The sequence below is a fragment of the Varanus komodoensis genome, unplaced genomic scaffold (assembly GCF_004798865.1).
Source record: "Varanus komodoensis strain SLA01 unplaced genomic scaffold, ASM479886v1 scaffold4, whole genome shotgun sequence".
Classification (NCBI taxonomy): domain Eukaryota; kingdom Metazoa; phylum Chordata; class Lepidosauria; order Squamata; family Varanidae; genus Varanus; species Varanus komodoensis.
The window spans coordinates 43,433,418-43,459,950 of record NW_025335941.1 but is presented as its reverse complement, the minus strand read 5'-3'; the positions used below and the strand labels follow the sequence as shown (position 1 = coordinate 43,459,950).

Genomic DNA, 26,533 nt, shown 5'->3' with positions numbered 1-26,533 from the left:
AAGTGCATGTTTTACCTTTCAAATTAAGCACACCAAGTGATTTTATCTAGAAGTTCTCTCTTACTTCTAGTGCTTCATGACTGGGAAGTTGGGTAGTTCTGTCTGAATGGTTTTGTTTGTCTAAGTTAATAGTCTGGCAACTGGCTTCCAGTCACATGGAAGATTGTAACTGCATTGCTATGAACACAACTGCAAATTTCTTTCAGACCTTCCAGTGCAACACAAGAAGCTCAGTGTGTGGAGAAGGTGGGTCTACCACGCATGCCCCTTCCACGTTTAGGAAACTGAACCACAGAAGCCTTAAATACATGGGTCCTCAAACTATGGCCCATGGGCTGGATCCGGCCTGTCATGCCCATTTATTTGGCCCGCCTCAGAGGTTTTGGACTCGCCACGCCCGCATGCGCCCAGTGAGGCAGTGACTTGCTTGGATGCAGATTGCTTTGGACTTGCTTGGAGAAAATGATCTCCATGCGAGCAAGCTTCTGCCTCGCCGCACACTCTCTGCCCCCGCCCCCTCACTGGCCCATTCCCCCTGCTGGCACCGCACTGCCAGCCTGTGCCCCCTGCCAGCATCTTTCAACTGGCCCCTGATGAAAAAGTTGGGGACCCTTGCTTAAATATATATTCAACAACCTGTTAAGTACACTTACTAAGGAGTAAGCCCCACTGATCAATGTTTGCTTCTGAGTAAATCCACACAGGATTTGTACCATTACTATTTTTTTCTATGTGTTATCAGAATAATCAATAACTTATCTCCAATTATTGCCACCCACTAATAATATTTCAGAACAAGAAAGAATAGTCCTAGGAAATCTTCTGGTGAAAAGAAAGGATTCTGATGAACTGTGAGGGAAATAATAGCAGCTAATGTTGTTCTGCAAGTGCTTGTGCAAGAAGTAGCCTCTCAGGTCGTAATTCTGTATTTGACAGATCTCATGCTTCCTTTTATGCATGCTCATGTTCATGCTGCCACCACACAATGCCGTGATGTAAAGTGTAAAACTTCTATGCCGAGTAGAAAAGAACACATTTGTCACAGAGCACCTTTGGTCACACAGCACAGCTGAACAAGGTTGTGCTGTCACGTTGCAAAAAAGCTAAAATTTTATCTCTGAAAGCCAGTGACAACTTACTGATGAAAAGACATACAAACTGCTTGACTAAGACATAATGGCAGGCCTTAATAACCACTTTTCAAAACAAGGGTTTTTAAAACAAGTACGACAATTATTAAGCAACAAAACAGCCAGTCTTCACACTCTTGGGACATTTTACATGCCATCAAAACCCAGAAATTTGACAATACAAATATCCACTGTTTCAGACTAGAGCATAGCAACTAAAACTGGGTCTGTATACTGAAGGATAATGATGCAATATGATGCATGTTTAGGAAGAAAAAAGTAATACCATTCTTCAGCCAGCCATGCTGGGAGTGCTAAACCAGTTTTTTTTTTTTTTTTGGTCTAAACTTGCATAGGATTGTATCCCAATCTGACACAAAACCTTTTCATCAAAGACATCAGTTGTGCTATCATAGAATAGAGTTGGAAGGGGCCATGAAGGCCATTAGGTCCAATCTCCTGCTGTTGCAGGATACCAATTTACACCAATTTTCATTATGATAGAATCCATGAATTAGCAATATCAATTTGATAATAATATTTGTTACATTTGGACTCTTCATTACACCATAAATTTAGGTCTAATAAATTTAGGACCCAGGTTTATGTAAATTTCTAACCAGCAACCTCTCTCATGAATCTTAGGATAGTACTGTCTTAGCATCTCTGGTTCTTAGTCACAACAGCTTTAAATCCAACCTACAGATAGTTGTATTATTTGCATGCCAATTTTACTTCTTTACAGTAAAAACTGAATAGGTCATCTTTCAAAAGCCCATGTATTAACCACTGCAGGAATTAGCAAGGGAGAGAAACAGCTTTTTTGTGTTTTATGTTTGGTTGTAAGGTTTTTATGTTTTGTATTTTGGTGTATTTTATCTTTTTAATGTGTTGGTTGGCACTGTGAAAGACTTTTGGGATAAACAGAGAGATAAAATGTTTAAGGTGTAATAAATAGTAATACAATTTAGGTCATATGTAGGGAAAGATGGGTTATTAGTGAAAGGGGCAGTAGGCAGAATGTAGCTTTTAAATATGAAACTCAAAGGAATGGCTGAAACTCTTGTTTTTTCATTGTTTGTGAGAAAATTGATGTGTGAAGACAAAACCACTGGGATACATTAAAGTCCTTACTAATGTTCCCAGCCCTGTGTTCTGGGAAGGGAATGACATTCTGCAATAATTGAATCATGCAGGGTTGTAGTCAGCATATACCCTTAGGTGGTTATACTCAGAACAGAAGCTCTCAGAATGTCATTTAGTAAATGAAAATAGAGCTGGATACCAGTAATAAACCAGTGCCCTCAAGCTATAGATTTTTTTCAAGGATGATTTAATTAAAAACATACAGTTTGTGCTTTCTTCCTATAAGAGGGACAGCATGGATGCACTAATGATTGATTCTGAAGTCTAGGCAATGAAATAGAATTTAGATTTTATCAGAAAATTTTGTACTGATCTCATTTTCTTGCTATATCCAAAGCAAGTTGGTTCATCACTCTGCCAGGAATTGCCAAGAGTAAATTCTTTTGCTGGGTACATGAGCAGTGGTCGGAAACTTCCATATGTTTTGGTATACAACTCCCATAATGTCCAATCAAGGTAGCGTGACAGACAGGAATGTGGTCCCAGATTGCCTACTAAGTCCGATCTAGAGCAACTCGCTACAGGAATCCACCTTAATTTCATGAAGAAAAGAGAACAAAAATAAAATGGTGGGAGAGATGGTGAGGCTTCACTTAAGTTATTTTTTTCTCCTATGAATTTTAGTATTAATATTTCCTAAGAAATAAGATGACAATAGAAATACTAATCAATCAAGATCACCAAAAAAATCCACTTATTATAATTCTTAATCTACATCCAATATATTAATGGAATATCTACAGTAAAATGGCCTAAGCAGTGGCTCAATATCTAAAGAAAGAGTGAAAAGACAATTTTGTTGTTGTAGTTAGTTGCAAAGTCGTGCCCAACCCATTGCGACCCCATGGACAACATTCCTCCAGGCTCTCCTCTCCTCCTCCATCCCTTGGAGTCCACCCAAGCCCACACCCACTGCCCCAGTGACTCCATCTGGCCACCTCATTCTCTGCCATCCCCTTCTCCTTTTGCCATCAATTGAAAGACAATTTACACAACATATAAAAGGAGCCTATGTGAATATATGCCATTTTGTGAATGTGTGTATCAGTCAGGGAAAAAAAAACCACAACTGTAGCTGGCTGGAAGTTTGAAGAACTTCAACATACCAAATAAAAGGACACCATGGTAACATAGTTTCTTTTTTCAAGTTAGGATTTCTTCCTTGTAAAGTAAATGTTGCTATAGCATGTAGTGCTTATTTTGGTCCTGACTCTGGAGTAGAGATTGACCTGAATCATATGCCTCTGGTACTTCAGAAACGGGCTCTCTAGCTTTGTATCACCAGGCTGTCCTTTTATTAATTATTTATTTAAAAGTTTTATACCTTGTCCTATACATAAAAATCTCAGGACGGTCCAACAGCAAAGGCACAGCATAATATCTATGATAAAAGCCCCACTAAAATAAAAAATAAGTCTTAATGGGAAAAATAAAAAGGGGTTGGCCTGGTGCCAATAAGAATACAGTGTCGGCACCAGCTGCACCTCTCTGAGGAACATGTTCCACAGCTGGGGAGCCACCACGGAGAAGGCCCTTCTCCGGGTAGCCACTCTCCTAATCCCTTTCGAAGAGGCCTCCCGAAGAAGGCCTTCTGACCCAGATCTTAGGTGGTGGGCAGACACATGGGGAAGGAGATGCTCCTTCAGATAACCAGGTTCTAAACCATTTAGGGCTTTATAGGTTATCACCAACACCTTATATTGGACCTGGACTTGAATTGGTAGCCAGTGTAGATGGTAAAGAACCGGCATTATGTGTGTATATCTGCTGGTTCCTGTTAACATCCTGGCTGCTCTATTTTGGACCAACTGAAGTATCCAGATGGTATTCAAGGGTAGCCCTATGTAGAGTGTGTTACAATAGTCCAGCTGGGAGGTTACCAGGGCATGGGGGATTGTTGCTAGGCTCTGCTCATCCAAGTAAGGGCACAGTTGATGAACCAGCTGAAGCTGAAGGAAAGCCCTTCTTTACACTGGAGCCACGTGGAGTCCAAGGGCAGCTCTGGGTTGAGTAGCACTCCCAACTGTGCAGCCTGTCCTTTGTAGGGAGTGCAACCCTATGCAGGACAGGGCAAAGATCACTCACCTGGAAATCTGAACCACCCACCAACAGGACCTCTGTCTTGTCAGGATTAAGCTTCAATTTACTGGCCCTTATCCAGTCCATCACATTGGACAGACACCAGTTAAGAACAGCCACTGCCTATTACAGAGACTGAAATAATTCCAGGAAAAAGCATGGAAAAAGTAGGCACAGTCAATGCACTTTACAGCATGCAGGCAATAGAAAGCATTGCAGATTAAATATACAGGGTTTTTCACTGCTACACTTCATTAGATTGCTACTCATCTGCTCAAAATATACAAATCCATTTAAATTGATATTATTGTTTTTGATTGTTTGCTGTTGAGTCCTTTCTGCTGTAATTCACAAGATATACAGTGAGCACAGCTTGTTTCTAAAACATGTTTTATTCTGTGTTCTACTTATTCCAAGCTGTACTTCTGATCAACTTAAGTATGCTACAGCTTTTTCCATGTGTTTTTACCAGTTATTTTTAACAAGCATCTGTTTTGGAATCAAAATATGCCCAGGCTTTCCAGCTGCTTAGAAAACTGGAAGCAAAGCAGGTTTCTCATCACTACTAAAGAATTTCATGAAGTTCCTGATCTGTGAGCCATGAATGATATGCATTTCATTTGGGCTGAACCATTTAATACGAAGAATGAGCTGTGCTATACAAGAGGAGGTCCCCCATTCATGTGTGGGAATACAGCAAAGCAACCTTTCACTCATCCTTACTATCAGTAATTAGGAAGAGGTAGCAACTTTGGGTTGTGTTTGAACTAAAAAAAGTTGCTTAGGTTTAACCTAACCCACTCAACTTCTGCCACTAAGTTGTGCCTATTGTGTAAAAATCCTTGCTGACTTCACTACCATGGGGCTTCTTATGGGGCACTGGGTTGTGGTGAGCTAACTTGAAATGCTTTGTGTCAGGTCCAAGATATAGGCAGCAGGTGTCTATGGCTGGAGCACCAGGATCAGGAATGATGGAGGTCCTAGCAGAATGCAGGAGGTCCAAATGCAAAGGACAAGCAAAGATCAGATACTATCTAGGCATGGCTAGGAGTGAAGGCAGAGGCAGGAACAGGCAAGGGTCATAAATGGACAATGCATGACAGAACCAAAGACAAAGACAAGGCCAGGCTTGGGCAAGGATCATTATGGGAATGCATAGCAGGACCAGAAGTGAAGGCAAAGCAGGTGCAGACCAGGGCAGGTGTAGGAGTCAAGGCACAGTGGAAGGAAAGACTAGCAGCAAGATCAGGAAGCAGCTGCTACAAAGGCCCAGAGAATTTTGGCTGTTGGGTGGCATGGAAATTAAATAAACAAAAAAACAAAAAAGAAAGGTGAACAGAGCAGGAAAGCCTTTTATTGAGGTTTCCAGAACTCCCAGCTGATCCTGGTCCTTCAGATCCCTGCAGGGTGAACCATGCTGTTTTTCACCATCACATCACCAGGGGAGCTGTGTCAAGGCTTCAGAACTTGACAGTTTGGCTGGTTTGGAAGGTCAGGGGTTAGACCTTCTAATGCCCAGAAAAAATGGGGATCATATGTACCAAGTTTGGGGTGCAGAAGAACCAGCCAATCCTATGGCACATGAAACATCTTAATATAAACAAAAGCAATCACAGTTTATGCAAAGCTACAGATACACACACACACGTATGTGTATTAAACCATAATTTATGTACAACTGAGTGAACTCATTCCACAGAAACCTTCAGAATAGTCAGGAGCTCTTTCTTGATTCTTATCCTAGAGTCACTGACAGGATATGTTTGGTACTTTATATAAGTGGAATTTACTTTCACAATTCATTGCAAGAATGCAGTGGCCAAAATTTGTGAGCAAAGGTATGTGGGGACAGGCTAAGATACTTTGCTTATGGAATACCATATGGGATAAGTAAGTACTTAAAAATTACAAAATGAGTGCTTTGGTTCCTGGTGGACCCTGACGATCACTTGAGCTGGTAGGAGCAGTCATGAAACTATAGACATCTAATGTATTCTGAAATATGCAGAAGGTACTCTGGAATAAAAGTGCTAATGGGGGAAAACTAATTTAGAGATAAAGACTCTCTATACCAGTTAGGGCAGATATCACAGATTATATCATCTTTCTTAGATGCGAACAATGAAATAGACTTTACATTCTGGGGATGTAATACTAGAACCATACTTCAAAGACAATATAAATATCCATAGTAGAAACTGTATATAAAATATAGTCCTGAGTAGAATCAAACAGTATATAGTCAAACATTATGAATATGACACATATCTTTAATAGTCTTTACTTTTAACTTGTATGAATCTTACAATGAACCAACATCAACCACATTGTAACATAATATAAACAAAAATTGTCCAATGCTGGTTGGTTTATATTTGTATATTTTCGTTGAAATCATAGTTCAATCTTTCAGCACCCCTAAGTAAAATTTGCACTGAAACATCTTGGGCAATTTACTACTATATTAAAGTTCCCTACATTTTCTAGTGCAATTCTGAGAAGACATTTTCCTAATCGGACTCTGAGAAACCAACATCTACCCTAAGTGTCTCCTCCAGGAAGACCAACAATGGTGCAGAAACTCAGGGCACTCTCCACAATGAGTCTCAAACCAGTTAATTAGACAAATGTTAAAACATGTCAAAGGGGATTTGGTATTTTGAAGACCAGGAAACATTCTCCAAAAGCAGCTATGACACTAGCCAATTTGTGTGCAGTCCTGGGAGAACACTGGGCTGGATCTTCTCTATATATGACTAAATCTGTTTCCAGCCCATTCAGAACTTTTTGTACATTCATTAAAGGTGCTTTAAAAATGATTTTGCACGTACTATGAGTACCAAAAAGGAAAAAACACACACATGCACAAATATTAGCACACATTACATCACAAGTTAAGCATCTAATGAGAACTAGTATCACTGTAAAATCTATTTTATATTGTAGAGTGAATGTTTAAAACAGCTGAGTTACATAGGAACTGAAAATGTATGTCAGCAGAGAACAGCTGTTTAATATTAACTAGTATGTACGTAGTGGCAAAGCACTTTGTTTTCCAAAGATAATTTAAACTTGTTAAAATTTTCCAGCTGCGTATGTGGCAGTAGGAAATAACCTTTTCAACATGTAATGTTTGCCGACTTTCCACTTGTTCAAAATGTGTCTCTAAAATTATTTCTTCAGTGAAGATGAAACTGTGTTTGAGAAGGCTGCTGAATGATTACAGCCCCAAGAATAATGTCTGTGTTAGTACTGTTTTGGTTTACATTAATATGTCATCTATCTAATCTTAGAATAGTTTGTAGCCGTGTCTGCTCCAGGTTTCAAAGGGTTCTTGGGCAAGATACTCTCAACTGGCCCTACTGCCCCACTGAGCTTGCCAGCAACTCCCATTGTGGGGCACTCTGAACTGAATCAGAATGTTGGACTAATGGTTCCACAATCTGATCCAGCACAGCTCTTCTTATACTCTTACAAAATTCAGTGTCTTCAACTCTTTATTACATTTCTTACACAGACATAATTTCAGCATCCACACAAATGTTCTTTGTGGCCTTCAGATAATAAGGCCACATTCTGCATTTCCCTCCTCCTTCCCTTGTGTTCTGGTTTATTATATTTTCTTTCTGTTCGAACTTTGAACTTAAGAGGGATGTGAGATGGAGAAGAAATATGGGAAATGATGGAGTGAGATGCAGCGGTTGCTGATCACTGCAGCTTTAGTTTTATTATATTGTTAATACTCTAAATGGAAAAAATGTACATTTTAAATGAAAAATACCTTTTCAACAGGTGAATGATACTATTGACTGCTTCTTAGTGGCCACCAATTTGTGTAGCTTTCCTTGCAATACACAGTTTTAAGGGTCTGATATTCATTAAATCCCTAGGCTGTAGTAACCAAAATTTCAATTTCTGCTGAGTAGATCTCACTAGGTACAAGCAGGCGATTGTGACTGACTCCACTCCCATGGCAGTGTTTCACAACTGTGTATGTCCTTGGTCATCTTTCTTTTTTGACCTCGAGAGCCACGTGTGATATCTCTTCAAGGCTGTATCCACACACAAGTAAACACCCTCCCCAAACCAATCCTGATAGAGACCATTCGCTCCTCACTGCCAGCAGCACCAAGCAAACACTGATAAGAGCAGCCCTGCTGAACGGGACCCAGAGTCCATCTTATCCAGCATTCTGTTCACACAGTGTCCAGCCAGCTTCCTGTGGAAAACCCACAATGTCCCCAGAGATTGGTACACAGAAAAAATCTGCCTCTGATTCTGAAAGCAGCACATAGCCATTACACCATTGATACAGTAATCAATACGGGTTCTTTGGGAGGGAGTGAAATACAGAGGGGAAAGTGAAATTGGTGCAGCTCTGGACACCCATGAAGGTTTGTAATAATGGCCTGTGGACCCCTGATTTAAACGATACCAAGAAAGATGGACTAATAGAGTGACTGTGCTTCTGACATACCTAAAACTTGCTATGTGGTAGGCTGAAGCCTTGCTTAACAGGCCGTGTCAAGATCTGCCAGTGAAGAATGGGATCTCAGTTTTATTCAGCAATAATCCCTCAGCATGATAAGTAACTCTTCTGCTTGTGTCAGGAACTAGAATATAGCTTTAAAATTTAGAGAACTTGCTTTATTATTCCTAGAAGAGGAAGATTATTTCATGTAAAAAATTAATACCACTGGCTATAATTTTCATTTTAGAAGCAGCATAACCTTTTTATGGAATTTCAGCATCAGAAATGATTTTTCTCTTACCCCAGAGGATAATACTGATGACCTGAGCATCAGATTATTAGACAATCTGAAAAAAGAACCCTTCAGCAAATAATTCTGTGGTTACTGGACTGTGAAGTGAGCTCATAAATGCTCGATTCAGTATAAAAAAGAAAGAGAAAAGAAAGAGTCCCCCACAACAACCTCAGCATAGCACGCGAGATGACTGAAGGCAGAAATATCTAAAAACGGTTGTATACAAAAGGGTTTTAAAATGTCACAGGAAATTTCTTTGGTTCAGAATAGGCACTCTTATGAATGCTTCATTCTTTCTTAAACAGATGGAACACTGTGCAGGGCAGGAACCTCATGCACAAGCGCAAGAGGGGGCTTGACTCCTTCTTCTTTCTCCATTTGCTGCGGGGGGGGAGGCGGTCTTCACTGCTTGTGATGTCAGGCCAAGTTGATAATAAAAGCACTTGGAAGAAGCCTTGATTTTACAACAATCTAGAAGGCTTTTGGGGAAGATCTGTAGCTCAGAGGCAGAGTACCGTATTTGGTCTGACTGGATCTAAGGCTGCTTCTATAGTGCAGATGACCAAAAATCCAATCCTTCCATTATAGCTTGGTTACCTTATCATCCTTTACCAGGGTGAAGAGAATCTTGCCACTCATAAAATGCAATTATGTACTAGAACATATTAAGCAGGTGTTTAAATAAATACTGGTGCTATCTCCTGGTCAGTGCTTCATTTGTGCAATAAGAGGTTTCCAGAACAGGCAATCCATCACTTCTGAATTGGAAACTCTTCCACTAAGCTAGTACTACTCCAATAAGCTACTCATTTCTCAGTAGAAATGGAGAGGTATTCTGCAGATGTTCAAACATTCAGTCTCCTCTATTAGCCATTCCTATTTCAGCGCTTCTACACTTCTCGTAGGTCCTGGTTCAGGCTCTGTCTTCAGCTTGCACTAGTATGGACAGCCAGTGTGCAAATACTCTGAAAGAACTGATTTAGGAATACCTAACTCTGAATAAGAGAATGCCATGCAACCAACATTTCCCCCACCTCCACTAGTTTGGCTTTGCAAAGGCAGGCATTCCAGCATAGCAATGGAAGGAGCCAAAGCTGACCACTTCAAAGCCAGATGGAGCCTGTTGGTGCCAGCTCAAACAATGTACATATTGCTCGGCACAGCTGCCCAGTCCTAAAGCCTCTTTCCCTTGTCACACCCCAATTCTCCGGGCTTCTGCCTGAATTGTTGGGGTATTTCTCCTGAAATATGACAGTACTGTTGGCAGTGGTAGAGCATGAAAGGTGGGGGAAGAGTTTTTGCCTGTGAAAGAAAAGCTGAAAGCAAGATGGGGTAGAAAAAACAGGGTAGGGAAAGGGCTGTGTTCCTCTTCAGAGAGTACAGGAAAGTAAGGTAGGGGATGCACTTAAAAAAGAGGTTGAGGGGCACGGTTTTAAAGGCCTCTGGGCAAGGCACTTACACTGGGGGCTTTTCATAACTGAATCTCTACCTTTTTACCACCATCTCCACCAACTGCTCTTGCTTCCCATTCTTTTTCTCACTGAATTTAAGAACATGAGAAAAAGGTATCAATGTCCACAATACAACGCAGAGTTAAGTACACCTGAGATTCAGTCTTAAGTGGATGCGTCTAGGAGTAAGTTGCGTTAAATGAATGGAACTAATTTCTAAGTAGGTATGCCTTAAGAATATACTGCAAGTTCCCACACATGAAATTTCCTCCCGCCAAACCCAGACTTGTAACAACTCTACTGCACTAGTTTTCAGTTTAGGGTTACATTTTACACATGATTTTGCAGAATACACTTAGCTCATATACAGTCCACAAATATCCACGGAAAATACTGGTCATCTCTGTACCAATATGAATGTTTTTGGTATGAGTAAGTCTAGTAGAGTCATATCCTCAGATGTTTTCTAAACCATTCATTGCCTGAGGTAGGTTTCGTAAGCATGAAGGCAACCACCAAAAGCTTAAAAGTTGTTTTCACCTGTTGCCATGCTTTTATTTCTTTTTTCAATTACCCTCTAGGTATGTTTGCAGGAAGTAGAAACAAAGGAAACAAACTTGCAAATGAATAGTTACGAAATCACTATTTAATGTGATTTTTAAAATGAGATCCCTCCTCCAAATGCTTTACAAAACGCAGCGTGCTTGATAATAACCCTTATGAAATTGAGACTGGATTTTCCTAAATTGAGGTCAAATTCCACTTGTTCTTAAACTTAGGAATGAAGAGGAAACTGCAATAAAACTGACTTACAGAATTATTATATGGAAAAGATGCCATTTTATTTTGGACAAAGGTATTTGACAGTCACAGTGACCACAAATAAAATAAATATAATTATAGAATACTGTGCAGTATAATGCCCAATTTTTTTCCACTGCTGACCCCTTCTTGAGCAAGGAGGATTGCATAGAGAGGAGGCAATTTACCACATTTCTTAGTCCCCTTTCAAGGATGCAGTTTTCCCAAGTAATCTTAGAACATAAAACACACAATTTCATATCAACAGAACAACTAACTATTGATCATAAATTAATTTTAAACAAACTTCAGAATGAACCAATAAAAGCAAGCCAAATTCAAGTCAACCAAAAAAGCAGTATACATAATAGAAGTTTCAGTTAAATCCAAAGAACATAAATACATATTTTTAAATCCCTTAAAATATGAGTCTAGGCATACATATCACTTCTTGCAACTATACCATAGAAGAAGGACCATTGGTATGAATGGTCTACATCTACAGAACCTCCAGCCTCAACAGATTTTACTGGACCTTAAGATGACAGAACTTCTCAAATCCTAGGAATTTCACATAATAGATCTTGATATCACAGTGACTCATGTTTTAGCATCCCCCTCTGCCTGCCTGTCACACTGTTGCACTAAACATGGACTGATAGACCGGGCAATGACTTGTACAGGAGAACTGTCTGGTCTGTTCTTTTAATGGCGTGATTCAAATAGTAAAGATCATGTTCAGAAATGGTTCTGTTCTGTTATGAAAGAAGCAGTTAGCACACATGAAAGTGTTGTGAGCCGTGAGTCCTGCCTTGCATTATGGTGTGTCTACATCCTTGGCATGGAATTACGACTTAATACAATTGCAGTGCATTACATTATTGTAGCATGAAACTGGAAGTTGGAAGTAGAGATAGATAGTGTCTCATTCTTCTATCTTGGGTTTGCTTAATTTTGAACTTTTATAATTTCTCCTGTCTTAAGTTTGGTTTATCCCAAATCTTGTAATCTTTTAAAAATTTGTACAACAATTCCAATACATTTTTGTGCACATTTCTCCTATTAAATGCATTTTGTATTTATTCTTGCTTAAAATATACATATTTTGCAAGTGAGGTTCCTAATATAATACATTACTGGATGCTATCTTCTTCCTTATACATCTTGTGCATTTTAAAAATTAGTTTCCAGTGCTTAGTGATTCCAAAGTGCAAGGTTACATTTATTTTCATTAAAATATGAACTGAATACATTTCTCCACCATTCTTAATTAACTCTCCTTAATTCGGCCTTAATTACGTCTCTGTGAGTATACTGATGCATTTTACAAGGGCTTCTTTCTATGCATTGCCTCATTTCTTTCATGTCAGATTTTCCTACCTGCTACCCTAATGCAGCTCTTCTCCATGGCACCCCCAGATGTGTGGACTCTTTATGGTTACCTAGTGGGATGAAAGAAAGGCACTCTGCTCACATTCAACAGTTATAATTATGACTGAGCCACAACACTGATGGAAACAGATTCCATTGGTTTCACTGACCAAGTCAAATATATGTTTAAATTATTCCTTTAAGTTCCATTTGGAATGAATGATATTCTTCAGAAGTATCTAATTTTGGCCTGGTTAATCTCAAAATTGATTAGATTAAAATACAGCATTAATGGTCAATTAATACAAAGTACTTTTCATTAAGACCCCCCCTTAAAATATCAGGCTTCTAATTTGAGGGTGCTAGTTTATCTTTACCAATTACCAATTTATATTGGCAGAGATAACCTAAATACATTTATTCATACTCTGTTAACTTTCTGTTTGAATTATGCAAAGAGTTCTCTGTGTTGCTTCCCTTTGAAACAGCTTGGAAACCACAGCCAGTCCAAAATAGGACACCAGCGGTAACTGGTCAATATTACCATATTACATTGATGCACTCCTCTGGTTTCCAGTCCAAGACCAGACCCAATTGTCTAAAGGATTGTCCCCTACCATATAAACCTGCCTTGAGAAACTGTTTAGGTGTTCATGACAAATGATGCAAGGTGGATGTTACTGGGGAAAGGGACTTTTTCATGGTGGCATCCTGGGATTCATCCGGATATTACATTGTGGTCTTTCAATTCCGGATGTGGTTCTTTTTATTCTCTCACAAACTTTATTTCTTCAGTTTTTAACTCTATGCTAGAATGTTTTTAGCAAATTACAGTGCTGCTGGCATTTGCTTTATGATTATTCTCTTTCAAACAGTTTAGTTTTTTGTGTTATTCTTGATTTTGTTTTTCTGTTTTAAAGGTTTAACATTTTTGTTTTGTGAACCATCTAGAAAGCTTCAGCTATTGGGCAGTATATAATGCAAGAAATAAGAAATAAAGGAGCAAGATATGCTCATTGCTTTTAGCTATAGAGTACAAAATGTCAATCTGTACTTGCTCTAGACTCTGGAATTAAACAAACCAATTCCATAAACAGATCCTGAATGATGTAGCACACTCTCGGACTGATTCTTGCACATTATTTCCAAGTTGTGAGGATGTTTATCTGTGGCATCATCCCTTGTTCTCTTCAGTAATTTTAATATATGGATGATGGTAGGTGTGAGTTGGGGGAAACAACAAAAAGAATACTGTAAAGTCTGCATTAGGTCATCTGAGTGTGATCTTGAGTCACTGTAAGCTGCCACAAGTATGTCTATGATAAATTGTGTCTTTGCAATGCAAGTTTCAGGACCAATAAAGGAAGAAGTGACTTTCGAGTTAATTCTCTGTGCTGCAATGAGTAAGTAGTGCCGCAGAGCAGAACTAGGCTTGGAACACTATGCTCAACATTTGAGGTCTTCCTCGAATAGAAACCTGGAGGTGGCAACAGGAGTGAAGGCCTTCTCAGTGGTCCTCTTTTTATGGAATAATCTTCCTTCTGAAGCCTGCCTGACACCAACTCTGTCGCTTTTCAGTAGCAAGTTAAGATTGTTCTCTTAAATGGCAGGAATCTAATGGCATTTTAAGGCATTTAATGGCATGATGGGGCTTTTCAGTCAACTGTTTTAAATAGATCTAATTATACCAAAGTTGTTCTGTTACTTTTTAAAAAATTTATATATCTGAAAATATTACTGCGTGCTGTTTTTATGGCTGTTTGATACCATTTTTATTTCATTTGTGCACTGTGCTTTATGAACTAGTGTGAACCACTCAGAGAACTTTGGCTACTGCATACCATATAAATGAACAAATAATAACAATAAAAATAACATGCACTGGGGCTAAAACGTGCTTAGTAAAAACCAGCTTATTTCAAACATTAGTAGAACCTATTTTCAAATAAATGCACAGATGATCCTATAGACATATTCATTAGAAATCCCACTGACCACAGTAAGAACCTGCTTTCTCATAAATATGCATAACATTGAGAAGTTTAAAAAGTTAATTAAAATTACAGGATAGAGGATTTAGCTTCTTGACAAAGATTATTAAAAAATGTAGTAGCAGATCAGTTATAATATACATCAAATATGATGCATGGCTAAACAGCAGGGTTAAAAAAAAGGAAATGTATTACAAAAAGAAATCTTCATTTTCAAAAACAAAAAAACCTTGGACTAATCAAGAGAATGGAAAAAGAATATAAACCTGTTGAATTAAACCTCTAACAACTTGACTGGGAAGGAATTTGAATAGCAAATTATTAGACTGTAACAGGGAAAAATGATGGGCTTGAAGGGCAATGAGAGAGAAAACCCAGGCAGAAACCACAAAAGAGTAAGAGTATAAGAAGTTCTTAAAGAGATCTCTTAAAAGCCCCATTCACAGATGCTTACATATGTCGGGATTCTGTTTGTCCTGTCATAAAGCCTGCCTGATCATTGTTCATTAGATCTGGTGCTGGGATTAGAGTTTCAGTTGTTTATGTTGTCAAAATGTGTTTGTTTAATGAGGGAGAACTTTTTACTGAACAACTAAACAAATCACACACAAATTGGCAGTATTGTATCTGCTTTTCATCCAAGTCCTGGAAACTAATCACCACTTGGACACAACTGTGTGAAAGCCCCTAAACTAAAGCTTAGGCAGAATCCCTTTATCCACTCCCTAAAACAGGGGTAGACAGGAGGTAGATTTCCAGATGTTTTAAATTCATCTCCCAGAAGCAGTTGCCAGCATGGCCAGTGGTTAGTAATTCTGGAAGTGGGAGCCCAGAGGAACTGGAAATGTACTTTCTGCCCACCCATGAGCAAGCATTGGCCCTTCAGCCATGTGACTGTAAGCAGGTAAATGAATGGTGCCAGGGTTGGGTTGTTGCCAGTTATGTGGGTTGGGTGCTCTCTTTGCCTAAAGTTTAGTCTAGTCAAGGCAGGGAATTCCTCAAGCCAAAACAAGAGCAATTTCTATGAGATGTATGTTGGGCTAGTTCAGGAACTACACAGTACCATGGATCCTTAGAAAAATCAAGAAACACAGGAAGCTCTTTCTGGAGCCTGAACTCCACATCAATCACTGTAAGAATCAGTCTAGGAGTACACAAAAATTTTGTTGGGTCTCAGACACAAGTGGCTGGTTCTGTGGCTGGACCAGCAGGACTGAGGTGATAGTGGTACATGAAAATCTTAGCATGATTCAGTAGGGCCAAAGGTAAAGGAGAAGTCAGGAACAAGCATGGGTCAGATACCTAGCTAGACAGGGGAGGTGCAGAAATGAATGCAGAGTCAGGAACAGACCAGGATCAGATCTGACAAATCGTGACAGAACCAGAGGCAAAGGCAAGGCAAATAGGAGGGAAAGATCAGGTGCCAATATGGCATGGCAGAACCAGAGGTAGAGGCAAGTTCCAGAGCCAAGCTGATCTCAGAGGGGAAATGGAACAGCTACCTAGGTACCTTCAGTGTCAGGCTGAAGGCAAGGGCAGAAGCAAGGGCAGTCAGGGGACAAGGTACAACCAGGAACAAGGCTGGAAGCAGGATCAGGAACTCAGTGTGGTCACCATGAAAGCCTGTGCTATGGTGGCCAACCTGAGCAGCACAGCTGTGCTGCATGACTACACAGCTCGGGTCCGTGCAAGTACAGGTGTGCTCATAGTTTTGCAGGTGCTTTGTAGGCTAAGCTATGCTGCTGCTCATGAGAGAGAGTTGTGGCATGGCTTCAGATCTTGGCAATTGACTAGCCAGGTAAAACGACAGCCTCCTGCAGTTTCTGGTACTAAATTATCAAAACCAAAAATGAAGTCTCAAGTCTCTGAAAAATCACTCCATACACATACATAGACATCTATCTTTCTATTTTTCACATAATAGTTTTTCAATTTAAAATTTAAAATATAAATATTTAATGTTGAAGAAGGTAATCTAAAATAACGGAAACAGAACTGTAAAGCAGGAAGCTCTGGCCTTAAGGAAAGCCCTGTCCTCCCTCTTAGCCTCAACCGCATCATCTGCAATATGGGGATAATAATATTGACCTACTGAACAGAGCTGCTGAAAAGATTCCTGCACTATTGGAACTAGAACACTCAGAACAATCTGTACTCACTAATTTGTGAATAATCCCCATTAAACTCAACATGACAGCACTACCCAGTATTATGTAAATGTTTTATTTAAAAGTCTTTGTCTTCTTGAGACTGTTTTCTTCATGGAGCTAGGCTTTAAAAACTTTGACTAGAACAAAGACCAGATACTTCCAAGTTCATAATAAATGTAAGCTAAGCTTTTGCTGCGTTTTCTCAGGAATATGCAAGATGAACAAAAATATTTTATGAAGTGCAATTTTTCATATCTATAATTTGGGCCAAATTAGACCCAATAGTGAAATATCCATGTGTTTAAATACAGATTCCTCCATTCACGTAGAAAGAGAGGTATATAGGTCCAATTTCACTGCAACAGTTCATTTTTTACCTTCCAGTAGTTTCTAGCTTTGAATATGTCTCAGCTTTGCCTGTGTTACTGCTAAATGGCTTCTCCTATATTGTAGAAACTAGTTTCATTTAATTTATTACAGTTACATACTGCCTTAATAGCCAAAGTTCACGGGGTGGTTTACAAAGATTGGATCATTAACAATATACCATAATAGCATAATACCAGGCCAAGAAATTAAAATATAGAAATTTTAAAGTAGTAAATCGCAGGACAGAGAAAAGTCTTAACCTGGAACTGAAAAGATGACTACCAGCATCAAGTGCATCTTACCTGGGAGCCACCACCAAAAAGGACCTCTCTCTTGCTGCCATCTTCCCAGGCTGCCTTGGAAGAAGGCCTCAGTTCATGAAGATAGCACACGGGGAAAAGGATATTGGTTCATAGCATACTAGCCTATGATGAAGTCAATTTGTGTGACTGGAGCCACCTGTAGATGTCAGATTACGGACTAGAGGAAAGAATGGCCTCCAAAAAGAAATGCATTGCCTGTTTCTCTTCTGAAGTGTACATTCTAACTGTACATGTTTCTCTATGAAATATCATGACATATAAAAACAGAAAACAAAGAACAACACAGTAGCTCAGTCATTAAATATTCTTCAGGAACTCCAGGACTCATTTTGTACCCATTACATACATTACACATACACGCCAAAGCTGGAGGAGCAGTGAATAATCCTCCCCCATAAATACCATATAAAAGATCAAAACGAGGTTGCTTACCATCCCTTCTTCCCCAGCAACAATATTTTTAGGACACTGAGAGAAGTGTTCTCTCACTAGAAGATGGGTCCCAGTAGCCCCTGTGTTGGAGCAGTTTTGTGCCAATTCTTTAAAGCGCAAAGAAGGGCTAAATTCCAGAAGAGTACGAAGGGGCCTAATTATAATCTGTCTGCATAATAAGCAGAATTGTTCAACAGCGATGGGAGTTACTGTTTGCAGTGTGTGAATTGAGCTATTCATTACTTGGAACCAACAGCACAACATAGACCTGAATGATACAGTCAGTCTATTTCTATGAACTCTGAAAGGAATCATAATTATCTGACTCACCTAATATGAATTCTTGACAGTCACCACCTTATTTACTTTGGAAAATGTGTGAGTAATCATTAATGAATCTCCACAGCAGCTTGAATAAATACTACAGATCACGCATATTTTGCTTCGTTCGGGATGGGTAAACCCCATCAACATAAAATCAAGAGATATGGGAGAGAGGGCAATAATCACTAAAAGATTTAAACACTGAAAAAATATAGATCACATTAAAGGATACCTTACTAGACAAGCCAGAAAGAAACAGAGTTGGATCCAGACACGGTCATATTTAGAGTAGACTCACTGAAATCAATGGAATGTAACTTAGTGGTTATTTAAGAATATCTATTTGAAGTATGATTATGGAACTATGGTTCCAATACATAGTTGTTAACACAAACCAAATTATTTAGAATGCTTAAAGTATAATCCTATGAAATGTTTAACCTAGGATTTTAGTTTAGTTCCTCTGTCGTTAAATGCTGAATATTTATTCTTTTAATTAAAGGAGCCATGTAAGTAGAATAAGTGAGGGTTGGGCAAGGGCAGGTGCACCACAGTGCTTATCTGACCATTCCTTCACAGGGCATGGAGCAATTTGCTCTGCATCCTGATAGCTCCCTATCAGCTTTGCCAACATAGCTGCTGTCCTACCTTTGGCCTACCAAGATATTGGTACAACTGTCAGGAGATGGGTCTGCTGCATCCACCTTGATGGGAGTCTCAGGACAAAATGAGCAAAAGCTTTGCCATAAAATGGCTGCTGAAAGCCTGACACTGTAAGAACAGCTTTTAGACTTAAGATGGGATCTCTGATCTTCAGAAATGGATATTGCAAGTCTTGCTTTCCACATGACAGCATAGAAATGCTAATTGCTTGCTTGTCCTCTGGAGCTACACTCTTGGATGTGCTAATGGTTTACTGTCCTAAAGGTCCTTTTCTTCCTGATGTTCTTGATCTGATCAGGAATCCATGTTGCAAGTCTTGCTTTCTGGAGCATCTTAGACATGCTAATGTCTGCCTTTTCCTGAAGGTTCCTTTATTTTTTATTGTGTTTATCCCCCACCAGAGTGTTCATTCACTATTGTTTTATTCTAATCTGCCTCTAGCAAACTGCCTACATCATCCCTCAACCCCTCCTCCAAGCTGTAAGTAATTGGTAAAAGCTTCTTGTACAGATGCCATCTTGGTGGTCCCTTTGGGAATTGTCTACATGCTAATATATACTTTCCTGTTTGTCTGAATAAACTGTAAATGTTCTTTTGATTGTACACCCCCAGCACACTCTCTTTGTGTGTTTTTTTCACTCCTGACAAGAGTAATCTTTGGCTGCAAGTTCATACACTCACAGATCAGATCATAAAAGAAATTGGACAGCCATCTGGGTGGGAGGGTGTAACTTGGTGTCCTGCAACAGCAGGGGGGGTGGACCCGATGGCCTTCATGGCCCCTTCGAACTCTACTGTTCTATGATTTTATGACTCTGTGATAAAATAGCCCTTTATGTTGAGAATGTGATGCATCTATGTCTATATATTAGTGTGCGTCTAGGAGGTGCAAGTTTTAGTTTTGGAAGATCTGAGCAGGGCTTCTGTTTCCCCATAGTGTCGACCATGGTGCAGAGGCAGCATGATGCACAGGTCAAGAATTAATCTTTCATGCCAATAATAATAAGGAATACTGATGCAATGGTTCTTGGGCCTGAAGTGCGCTGCTGGGAGAGCAGGGCTTAAGGATGGACTGCACCATAAGCAGGTAAGTTCCCCACTATATTAACTATGCCCAAGGGGCAACTGGGAAAGAATTACTTTAGCTTTGGGGGAGGTCTTGGGGTAATAGCACGCTCCCACAAACATGTTTGCGTGCTTTTTACAATTGCTGCATGAGGGTGAAATGTTGAACTTTGCTATCTCATAAAAAGGGCTCCTGCTGTTGCTGCTGGGAGTTAGGAATGGCAAACACTGAACATGCCAATGTAACACATTACGGGAAAGAGGATGTGAACCTGATGCAAGAATATTATCTTTTGTTGCAGTCTTATATAACATAATGTGTAGCTATATTGTAAGGCTTCTGCGTTCCAGAACAAATATGATAATCCATTAGGTTCTTATCAAATTGCCAAAAAAAAAAAAAGGGATGATTCAACTCTTCATAACTGGTGACAGAACCTATGGGTTAGTGAGGAAAACCATTTCATTTCAGAGATTTTTGCTTTCATGGTGTACTCTTGTAGAGATAAGAAAGTAGATCATAGAACTATGTAGCTCACAACCTCTTTTCCCACTTAAAATCTTATAGCTCCAAGGCCTAGTACAGCCAAATAGTTATCTGTCTTACTTTTAGCTTTGATGTCTTAGGAAAGGCTTGAAAAATCGTTGACTTAACTTGGGCAGGTTTGCTATTTGCAAAATATGGGAACGCTTGAATTCAAAAAGACGCTTAGTGCTTTATTGAAGCAATGCCACAGCAAACAATTTGTGCCTTCCGTTTTACGTCAAGAGTCCTATGATATTATGCTCATTTTTAAAGGCTTGTGGTAGGGTTTTTTTATGCGTTGTGGGAGGGAAATAAGTTTTAATACCATTGGCCTGTGGCTTTGAAATGACCTCTTGACTCAAGCCAATGACTCTGAGTCTCTTACTGATGACATTCTGGAAGGGTTACAAAATTGAGTTGTTCTCCATAATCTTTGGCAGTCAAGTTCAATATCTTGGCCATGGGATGTACTTTTTCTTAGAGGATTGTGGAATGCTTTGCAGATGTTTGTTTTTTAATGTTGAACTGTTATGTTTTTTTGAATTCTTATTTTTTAATGTGATTTATTTTTAAGCAAATAGTGATACATTTTTATGCAAGCTGTTTTCAGCTTAGGGAAAGTGCTATACATGTCTGAGATAAATGAATATAATGGCTCTTTAAGAGCAAAATGTAAGTGACTTTCAGGCCTTGTGTTGAAATATTGCTGAGGTTCATGAAACCCTAGTTAAAGCTTTGTACTACTGATATTTTCTTAAATCCTAACTTAGCTTACAGAAGTATATGGAAGGAAAGTTTCCTGTCCCCCTACACCCATCAGCCTCCAAAACCCCTCTAGAAGGTGAAGGAATGTTCTGAACAATGTGGTATTTGGTGTGAGAGATACTGATGGGGAGGATGCGAATAATCCAAAATCAGGCTTGGATCCTAAGATTAATGAAGTCCCCTTTCCACCACCCTATATCCAGTAATACAAGGGAACTTCTGGTATATTTTTATTCAAGCAAGCTGCTCTGACTATCTAAGTGGATCTTTTGTACTGGATGCTGTTTTTATTTTGTTATTGTTGAGTCTCAGCTGTGTTTTAAGGCATATTTGTTGTTTTAATTTAGGGCTTTTTTTCTTTTACTAATTGTAAGCTGCCTTGAGTGCTATTTTTCTTGGTAGAAAAGCAGAGCACAAATCAAATAGGTAAACGACCAGATGAAGCTACGCAAGGGAGCTCTGTCTTAAATATGTAAAACAAGAAAGAAGAATTTCACTCTTAAATTTACAGACTGTCATGGCAGCAGATATTATTGTTCTTAGTACTTCTAGTCAAAGTGATTCAAGTACTTCCTAAACAGACACCACTTCTATCACAACAAATTACAGTGTTGCAATCTTGAACGCATTGCTGATAATTTCAGCCTGCCATGCTAGGAACAACAGCTGCCTGGACATAGTTCAGTGGGTCATGTTAATAACTGTCTTTACTGTTTGTGTAGTGAGTGGCTCACCATGTGGATCAGGAACCACTTGTACCATCTGTGGTTCTCTGTACCATCTGTGTACCATCCTATGGCTGTTCCACCTGCCCAGCCCCACCACTTCTTGTGCCAAGAGAAGTGACTGCCTGATCTGGGCAAAGTGATCTGTGGAAGTTGCTTGATCTGGGCAGCCTGCCATGCAAAAGTGTGCTTCGAGCCACAGCCATATATACCCAACTTCAAAATTCATCAAATGCCTTAATATATTTTCAAAATTATGAAATATTCTGCAAAATAAGCACATTTGCACATGTGTGTGCATGCACACACACACAAAACTGGTTAACATATATATTATTGGCTCAGACTTTTAGTTAAATTGGTACAGAATACAAATACTCAGTTATGGTATTTATATCCTGTATTTCTACGTAAAAAGGCATATTCAAGTTAACATATAGGAGATACACAAACACAGAGTGAGAGTAAAACAAGCTAAAATACCATTTCTAAAATAAGACATTCATTAGAACGATAAAGCAGCATGATAGAACAATCTGGGGATAGCAAATGAATATCTATCAACTAGAAGCCCTAACTAAAAATGGTGGCTGAAATAAAACAGTCTTTAGACGGACAAGTCGGGCTGGATAAATGTTGCTTGGGCGGCTTTTCCATAATGCAGATACTACAACTGAAAAGATCTCCTCTGTTATTCCCAGCAGTTGTACAACTGGTTGATGGGGGGACATTGGTCAACATTGTGAAAACTTTTATCAGTTTCTTTTGTTCAGAAACTAAGCAAAGATTTTAAGGGAATTTAAACGCCTGTAATCTCTCTTGATAAGAACAGTATTATATATTTGACTGGAAAATTGTTTGAAAAGGTGATGGATTTAGTAGGAGAAGAATAAAGCCCTTCTTTTTTCAAAATTTCAATTTTGATATACCGAAACACAATGTTCTCAAAATAGGCAGAGGCTTCAAAAAAGGTTGCATGTAGGCCTCAGATATGCTCTTGGAAGTTTTTGAAATTATTTTTCCTGTATCAACCTTGGGAATTTATACTTAAATGGTACTGAATACTCTGCCTAGTTTGTTTTTAAATAAGCTGAATAGGAAAATGTTGCCCTTTTTCTTTCAGTCAAGACTGTACACAAGGTATATGGTATGACATAATATCCTTCCTGAAATCAGAGCCACAGCTAAGGCCAGTATCCTCCAAACATCACCGGTTCCTGAAACAACAGTCCTTGCCTAATTGCCAAGGAAATAATCTCATTCATCAAATGCTTGTTGTTGAAATATGTATTGTTCATTTATAAATGTGATAAGATTACCATCAGCATATCCTTTGCCAAGTGTTCAATAATAATCAAGCAAAGATCATCATTTAGTCCTCATATATGTGAATATAATTCCCAGTGAATGCAATGCAGCACATACAAGAAGTATTATAATAGTCATACAGAAAAGCAGAAACTCCCATTAAATTATTCAGCATATTCTCACAACTGGCTCACTAAGTTGCCATTCAGTTGATTTACTCTATACAATAAGGTGGAATAAGCAACATTACCCTGTTAAGATCATTGAATACAGCTAACATGTAGCACATGGTACTTACTCTCTACTGATCTATCACTTAACTTTTGAGAGATTCAGAATTGCTCATTGCCTTTTAGCTTTGTCATTGCTTTGATTTAAAAAGCACACAAACAGGTCATACCATGTGTTTGTAAAGTGATCATTAAGCCCCCAAACGTTACAAAAGAAGAGAAATTAATTGATACGCATACAGAAATACTTATGTAGGCCTATAAACTTCCAAAAAATTGTATTTCCAACATAATCTAATTTGTAAGCCCTTTGGGGACAAGCAGTCATCCTTTTTTGTTACTAACGCTAATCTACTGAAGGTAGGGGAATGGGCTGGAATGACAATGAATGGAAATAACTTTTCTGAAATGTCAGCAGTTACTTTGTGTGCACATGGGAGACATTCTGCCATGCCCACTTCTCCAGTACTTACTGCACAAGGGCTCCTTCACAGTGAATCAAATCAGTCAAATTCAAGCACACAGTTCAGATTTGGATACAGCAGAATGGTGCAAGCAGCCAAAAAAGATGAATGAAGCTGAATATAATTTTAAATAGTTCATTAAATGGATGCACAGCTTAAGTACTTTTTCCACACATTATTCTGCTGTGCACTTGTATATCAATAGATAACTAAACTGTAGCTGAAATCTACAATTCTGGCATTTTTTAAAGTGTCACTAGTAATACTGGGTAAACATCACAATCTGAAATACCAGCTAAATGATTTTTAAGGTGAACAAAGATAACCTGAAGTCAGTGTTTGGCAAGGAGCTGGTTAAGAGCCTTAGGCAGCTAGTGACTCACCTTGCTGAATTCTATTCAGGAGATGATGGCGTGCTAGGATCCTACTTATTCTGTAAGGAGAGCGTCTTGTAGTCTGATCAAATCGCAAGTACATCTCCTGGCCTTCTGCTGACATGGTATTCACACAGTAGCAGCCCGAAGCTGAAGTGCTGGACACCTGCCTAAACATCTCTGCCTCTTTTAAAAATTGTCACTGCGCTCTCCTTGTAGGCAATCCACGGATCTAAGAAGAGCACTGAAAGAAAAGAGGCAAGGAGCCCAAAGGAGCCGAAAAGCTCAAACACTTGGAGAGGGAGAGGGAGAGGAAAGAGGTGTGCCAAAAGCTACAATTCAAGATTCCAAGTCCTCCCACGTGATTGGAAAGGGCCAATCAGTCAAAGTAAAGAATGAAAGTACACAGCGTGCCTAGCAGTGAAAAGTGAAGGCTGTTAAAGCGTTTGCAGTTTTACTGAGCGCTGAGAGCAAATACAAATAACATGCCTCGGAGCTGGGTAAGCTGTGATAGCAGCGCCTGAAAGGAGCAAGCAAGCAAGAGACAGCCAGCCAGATTTCATGCCACAACTTCTTAAGTAAGCAGAAGCTCTCTCTACGCCAAAGGTTCAGGTACAGGGTGCCTCTTCTCTCTTTGGAGAACACACGAAGTCCCTACAGTTCATACTGGAGGTTGTTATATATACAGAGAATCAACAGTGAACTTCAGAAATTGCTATCTAAAAGTAGAACATCCCAAATAGCAGTGGAAGTAAAATTAAAGTTGAATCATCCCGTAAACCACTATTAAGGAAAATAAAAGATGGATTCACCTGACTTCTCTCACCAAGGAAAGGTGATTTTATTTTTTCCTTTCATTTTGCAATCACTTGCAAGGATGACCCATGTGTGATTTGACAACACCTTTACCATATGCTACATAGGTCTCTGATGTGACATTGTATGGCAAGCCTGAACTATTTGTAAAAAGGATGCATCCTCTGTAGTATACGTAAAATCAGAGGCTTAGAAAAAGAGTGGAAGTAAAGCTTCATCTGCAGTATATTTAATGGCTACCAAAAAGAAAGAAAGAGAAAGAAAGAAAGAAAGAAAGAAAGAAAGAAAGAAAGAAAGAAAGAAAGAAAGCAAAGCAAAAATGGTGAATTCATTAAGTATCACATCAAATATGTGATGGATAGCAATCCTTGCAGGTTGGGTGACAGTGACTAACAGAAGACCTTTTCTGGGATGACACCCATGGTTTTGAATTCTCCCCCAGGCATATTCTCTAACAGCCATCCTTGTTATCTTTAGATGGGCCAGTAAAGACATGTTTTTTCATGTCTTTAATGATCTGCCAGATTTGGGCTTTTTAAAACTCTCTGGGCCTGCTGATTTTATCTCTACAGATTTACTTTTTCTATATCATGTTTTATTATGCTTATTGTATTGTTAAACTTGTAAGCAGTGTTGATACTGCCCCTGGTAAAATGGCAGGATACATAGTCCATATATAAGATAGCCAGAAAGAAATATAATTACCACAGAAAGAAAAAACCAACAATGCTATTTGCTAATGTAATACAGATGAAATTGTTAATACATAGCTCTCATAGGATCAAATTTAAACGTACATATCACAGACACAGATGTTTCTGCCAAAAACCAAAATAAAACCCAACATACAGTTGATGAACATGTTTTAACCTGTATTTAACCTGTTCCGTGGCATTCAGTAAAACTTAACTCAAGTTGCTTAAACGGCTCAGGAAATTGCTGTTCTACTGTCCATTCCCAATTTGCCACATCTGTCCTGCTTCATTGTACAGTAGGTGGGAGAAAATTCCCTTGCTAATCACTCACACAGAACGAGATGTCTAGGGTTCCAAATTTGTTAAAATGACTCTTACAGCTACCACAGTTATCAGTACAAGAATTACAAGTGCAACATCATGGCCTGTATCCTGAAGTTAACTCATGCCCATTTCTACTGGGCAAACCTCCGTATTCTCCTAACCTTATTACTATCCATACTATCCAAAGAGTTGTGTTATGGTTTACAACTTCCAAAGGGCCAAAGCATTAAAAGATGCTGCAATGT

At 39.0% G+C, this 26,533-nt stretch overlaps 1 protein-coding gene across 3 annotated transcripts in view; it reads right to left on the bottom strand.

The window, feature by feature from the left end:
• Positions 1-26,533, bottom strand: part of STARD13 (StAR related lipid transfer domain containing 13) — a 158,098-nt gene that overhangs the window by 95,619 nt on the left and 35,946 nt on the right. Inside the window, exons 1-2 of one of the 3 annotated variants that reach the window (XM_044441636.1) lie at positions 24,463-24,589; positions 12,754-12,815 (exon numbers count right to left, since the gene is read on the bottom strand). The exons of 1 other annotated variant lie outside the window; for it this stretch is intronic. In XM_044441636.1, the coding sequence (XP_044297571.1) occupies positions 12,754-12,781 (28 nt within the window). In that variant the 5' untranslated portion in view covers positions 12,782-12,815; positions 24,463-24,589. Of the gene's footprint in view, positions 1-12,753; positions 12,816-24,462; positions 24,914-26,533 lie in introns of those variants that run through there. One more of the 3 variants, XM_044441634.1, reaches the window with a different exon arrangement.